Here is a 5,808-nt window from a genome sequence, read left to right as displayed (position 1 = left end):
AAAAAAAAAAAAAAAAAAAGCAAGAGAACAGAAGAAGATGCACGCTTGGTCTTCCACAGGCTGTCCATGTGGGGTTCTTGACACACAAATACAACAATGTAGGGTTTATTTATTTATAGTAGTTAAAAAAGAACAAATCAGTATGGGATTATTTCCTTTCTGTTTGTAACAAAATAAGATATATATGTACATCTATTATTTAAAAATTAGTTAGACGAGAGTTTAACATATGTAATGGATATGAGTGTTCTCCATCAAAAGCTAAGTGATTTTGAGTTACAAGCATAAGATAGTATCAAAACGATGATTGGTGGCTCTATAGATGAAAAGGATAATGAATTGACTAAGCTTTATATGTAGTAGAGTTGAGAGAGTGGGGAAGTAAAGCAGGTATATGAATATGATGGGGAATTAGGTGAGATTTGTTAAGTACTAATAACTTTAGTTGGAGTATAATAGTTGATGATATTGGCTTAAAGATGAACCACGAGAAGTGGCGATCCCTATCATTGTCTGTTACGTGTAATTAATTCATCTACACCATTTTAGTGGTGATGTCAGCTATGCGTATAAACACCCTGGCCTCCAAAAATAATAAATCTGACACTCTTATTAGGGTTCTAACTTCTAAGGATTTCTAGATTTCAGCCCACGAATTGAGACCCGTTTTTGAAAGGGTTGAAGGTTGATTACGGTTTGGTAGAATAGTGGTAGATTTATTATATCCTCTATATATTAACAGCGAAGCACTTTTTTGAAAAAACTGATGTATCATCGCCATTCTCTATATATTAATAGTGAAACACTCTTTTGAAAAAATTGATGTATCACCGTCATAAAGCTCGAGACACATTTAGCTATTTACCTTCATTTTGATTTATTATTTACAGTTATATGTCATTGTATTTTTAACAAAAAATAATAATAAGAAAACAAATGTGTTATTTTAAAAAACTTTATCACATAACTTTATTAATATTAATTAAGTTTAAGTTTTAATTATATTCTATGTATTAGAAAAATGAATTATTGAAATGCATTTGGGTTATTCGCGGATCTCACGAATTCAAGTGGGATGAATACAAAAATATTTTACAGCTCAAAATATTTAAATCTGTTGCGGGATTGCTTAGTAGACGGGTTTGACCCGGTTAACAATTTTATTTAAATAATCTGGTTCATGAAATTTTAATTTTTTTTGCGGTTTTTAACTGATTTGATAGTTCAAAATTTTGATAGAAATCTAATCGATCACTAATTTGGTTCACATTCGATCCAGATTCGGCATCATGTCAATCTAAAATTTATGGTGAAATGATTACTATTTTAAATTTTCATTAATTTAATGAATTCAAACCAATAAAAAATTTGTATTATAAATGTTACAAATGTAATGTCTCAAACAAAAATTTCACTAATGCAACAGCACCGGTTATTAACTAGTTTATGTTATTAGAGCAAATTAGAATTAATTTCCTTTTGAAATTAATGAAAGAATAAAAGGAAATTGGAAATCCTAATTCTTTAACAAAACGAATAAGGGAATCCTAATTAAATTTTGATCGATGATAATTAAACCTTAAACTTCCGTAACTGTTAGAATATTTATGTTACGATCGTGATTTTATACGCTTATAAAAGCTCCACAAACTTTGGTGTTTAGCCAAATTCATCATAATAACTAAAAAGAAAACGTTTCACAAAGCACTACAATAATGGCCTCCATTCGAAAACACTCCTCTTCTTCTTCTACTTCTGTCGATGAGATTAAGCCATGGAAGATCAAAGTGCAGATCATTCGAACGTGCGAGGGAAATAACAGAGAATCAGGCAACTCCGTCGATATGGTTTTACTCGATTCGTCGGTACGTATGCGGCTTTTATCTGAATTTATTTATATGCGCTTCTCGATTTGATTTTTGATAACTACATATATAAACCTGTAACATGTGTCTTTTGTAATAGTTGTTAGATATACTACTATTTATTTAGAATGATATATTTGCAATTTTATTATTCATGCATGACTTAAGTTCTGTAAGGGTTACACATGACTTCGTTTTTCTTACTTGAGCCAATCATCTAGTTGCTTGGTCTGATGTAGCGGCAATAATCTCGTCATTTTATTTATATTTGATTTAATTATTTGAGTTTCTGGCTAAACACCGTTTCGTGATCTTTCATATAAGCAATAAAATAACCGGCCTAGAATGTTTTTTCTTTTGTTATTTCTAAGTTTATTTTTACTTATACTAATATTTCATGATTCTCAGTTTGGTGCATATGAATCGATTAGGACAGAGTCCTTGATATTTAAGGAGTTTTTGTTTACTGCTCAACACTCATGTAATGTTGTATAGTACCTTAATTATTTGTTCATGATGATGTTTTGTTAATTTGTATTCCAGGGAACAAGAATTCACACAACTATTCACGAAGCTTTCTCCAAATGGATTTCGGATATTGGTAGTGGAAAGATCAACAAGCCGAATGATGGAGAAACCGAAATTGATATCCCTCAAGATTTGCTGATAACTGAATGCAAAGATCCTATCAAAACCATAGTGAATGAAGTTTACGGAGAATCTTTTGCACAGTCCTTAACTAATCCTGATTTTTATCAAGAGAAGGCTATTTTGTGTCATGCAAATGACGTTGATCGGATTAATGATTATATGCTTTCACAGTTACCAGGTACTGCGTCTTAATGCTTTCCACTTAATAGTCATTACATGCACATACTAACTACTACGACTTATTCATTGTATTAATATCAGGTCAAGAGAAAGAATGTTACAGCGCTGATAGCATCCCTCCAGCTCACTCAACCGCGAATGACGATATGATATTCCCTCCAGAAGTTTTGAATAGCATCAAAGCTTCAGGATTGCCTGATTTTAAGTTGAGACTAAAGGTTGGTGTTCCCGTCATGTTACTTAGGGACCTTAATCCTTACGATGGGTTATGTAAGGGGACAAGACTTCAAATTACTCGTCTGGAAACTTTTGTGCTTGAGGCTAGGATTATATCAGGTACTAAGCTTGGTGAGAAAGTCTTGATCCCTAGGATTATTTCATACCCAACAGAAGCAAGTTTTCCAATCAAAATGAGGCGTAGGCAGTTTCCTTTGAAACTTGCATTCGCTATGGCTATAGATGAAAGTGATCAAGTGCAAACACTTTCCAAAGTCGGTCTATATCTACCAAGACGACTGTTCTCTCGTGGACAGATGTATGTTGCCATATCCAAAGTGAAGTCCAGTGCTGGTTTGGAAGTTCTTATCACAGATACAGAAGGGATGCCCCAGGAAGAAATTAAGAATGTGGTGTTCAAGGAGGTGTTTCAGAACATTTAGTCAACATGTGTTAGGACTCTGCTTTTTTTTTCTATTTAGTCAACAGTCAAAAATGTGGTGCAAACTGATTGGTTTTACAACGTTTTGATTTTCACTAGTTCTTTTTAATGGTAATTTTCAGTCTGTTTCAGACTATAAATGTTTCATATTTCTGCTCTGTTAGTTATAGCTTGTTTTCGCGTCCTGGCAATAGTATCAGACTCTAATTTAATCGACAATGTGGTTGTTATGCAACATAGAGTAGTTTCATGTACTTGTATGATGTAATTTGAGTTTTTAAGTTAACAGTTTATTTTCTGAAAGGTATATTAACACAAAAGCATGCCTAAGACAATAGGAGTATTTACATCTTTTATTGGCGCATGCATGTATAGTATTCCCAAAAGCTCAAGATACTTGGAACATTGAATCATCTGTTTTATCAAAACCGGATGATCTAGAAGATTCAGGAACCGGTTTAAACTGGCGTACAAGGCTTACAGCATTAATTGAACTCTAACGGGCTTCAACACAAATAAATGGCCCGAAAAGACTTTCAAATAATGTTAATAATTCCGTATTAAATTATGTACATAGAACAATAAACTTTTTAATGTTAGGTGCATCGAGATGATGATATGACAACAAGGAAAAGGTTTGGTTGAGCTGTGTATTCCATTTTTCTATGTGATACAACAATAAGTTATCAACAGTACTATATTTATTTTAACCCGGTATGATTGAAGAGGCTATACTATACATATGATTCGATCTTCAAAGATTTGCTTAGCGAGTTTTGCATAAGTCTATGTTTAAATTAAGATTGATTTTAAAATGAAGTACTAACACTTTAACAAATTATAAAGTTAAGTGGTCCAATGGTTCATCGTACGTCAGGCGCATCTTTCATATATTGTACGAGACGCAACTGATCGATCAAATTACACTGCGTACATTTACATACACACATGTTATTATATATACACTAGATTATAACATCATTCTTAAAAGCCCGTTTGATAATTGATATTAGGACAAGGGATCGGAACAGACTTATTAAGTCGTATCTCTTCTAGAATTCGGAATCTTGCCAGACCATCGCCACCACCGTTTCACATCTCTGGAGAAACAATAGAGTTGTTAAAACTAAAGTTTGATATAGTTTACCTAAACTAACTAAGGTCACTTAACTCCCAACATACAACAACCATTAAACAAGTATTTCTGATGGTACACTCAGCATTTTGAAAATCAGGACCTTCGTGAAAGTACATAAAACTATGACTATGAGTCTCAAAGATAAAAAATCCCAATACTTTATAGTATGTTCGTACGGTAACATTTAAGTATCTCTTACCTCAGCCCTTTATTGAGGATGATGTAGATTGTGGTAATTAATTACAAGATATATCGATCTCGTAGTCGTACATAACTATGACTTTTTCATTGCCAGCGTAATACCTAGAAGCTAGATCTCATATCTAATCAGTACTAGTACTATTTAGTATTTTCTTCTAGATTCTTTCTAACATCAAATCATCAACAATTATATGATATTGTTCCAAATATCATACACAGATATCATAAGTAGATCCGGCTTGACACAAATTTAGTTTATTAGTCGTCGTGTCTTAAACTCAATTTAATTCATCAGATTTATAAGCATCCAACTTACATATTAGAATATTTATTTTATTTCTCTTTCTATCTGTTAGCTTTTGTGTACTTTGTAAAATCTTGTAAAATAATACAAACAATCTCTGTATTTTTGTGATACTTTCTATGATTTTATTTTGTAAAAGAAAGTATGTAAAATCATGAACCAATAACATATAACATTCCTAGATTTTTTTTTGTTTTAATTGGATAACACAAAACTTTTATTGACTTTATAAAAGTTTGAATCCAATAACCTAAATTTGTTAAGATTTTAAATGATTTTTTACAAATCGCAAACTAATAACAATCAATTTTAACAGATTTTGTTAAAATTTTGATTAATAAATAAGAACAGATTCTACATAATATTTAAAGTCTTTAAAATTCTATTAAAATCTCGAACCAATAACTTCCATTTATTATTTTTGAAAGATTCCAAATACTTGAGAGCATAATTGGAAGTTTCACACTGGTTCGGAACTTCACTTTCGTATCCCTATAAATAGTCACAGAGATGTGTGTCTATCTACTATTCAATTCCGCTTTAAGCTTCAAAATAATCTCCCTCTCACCACTTCTTTCTTAGCACCTCTACTTCCCTTTCTAAAAATCCGCCATGCCGGCCCAAGTGATCCCTGAGCAGACCTTTCACTCCCTCCACGACACAATCATGGAGGAAACAAATACAACTTTATATCTTAAGAGGTACATATTTAGTAATTCGTTACTATATTGTCCGTTTGGACGAACTTAAAAATTAAGAATTAACAATGAGTGTATTAGTCTATGTCACTAGTGATGGTCAATTCTCAAAA

At 32.0% G+C, this 5,808-nt stretch overlaps 1 protein-coding gene across 1 annotated transcript; it reads left to right on the top strand.

Annotated features, from left to right (window-relative positions):
* On the top strand, nucleotides 1,716–3,355 carry LOC104715556. Its single transcript, XM_010432950.2, has 3 exons — nucleotides 1,716–1,865; nucleotides 2,409–2,694; nucleotides 2,778–3,355. The coding sequence occupies exons 1-3, from the start codon at nucleotides 1,716–1,718 to the stop codon at nucleotides 3,353–3,355; spliced, it is 1,014 nt and encodes a 337-aa protein (XP_010431252.2).

This window comes from Camelina sativa, chromosome 9 (assembly GCF_000633955.1).
Source record: "Camelina sativa cultivar DH55 chromosome 9, Cs, whole genome shotgun sequence".
NCBI classification, from domain to species: domain Eukaryota; kingdom Viridiplantae; phylum Streptophyta; class Magnoliopsida; order Brassicales; family Brassicaceae; genus Camelina; species Camelina sativa.
This window is presented reverse-complemented; position numbering and strand designations above follow the sequence as displayed.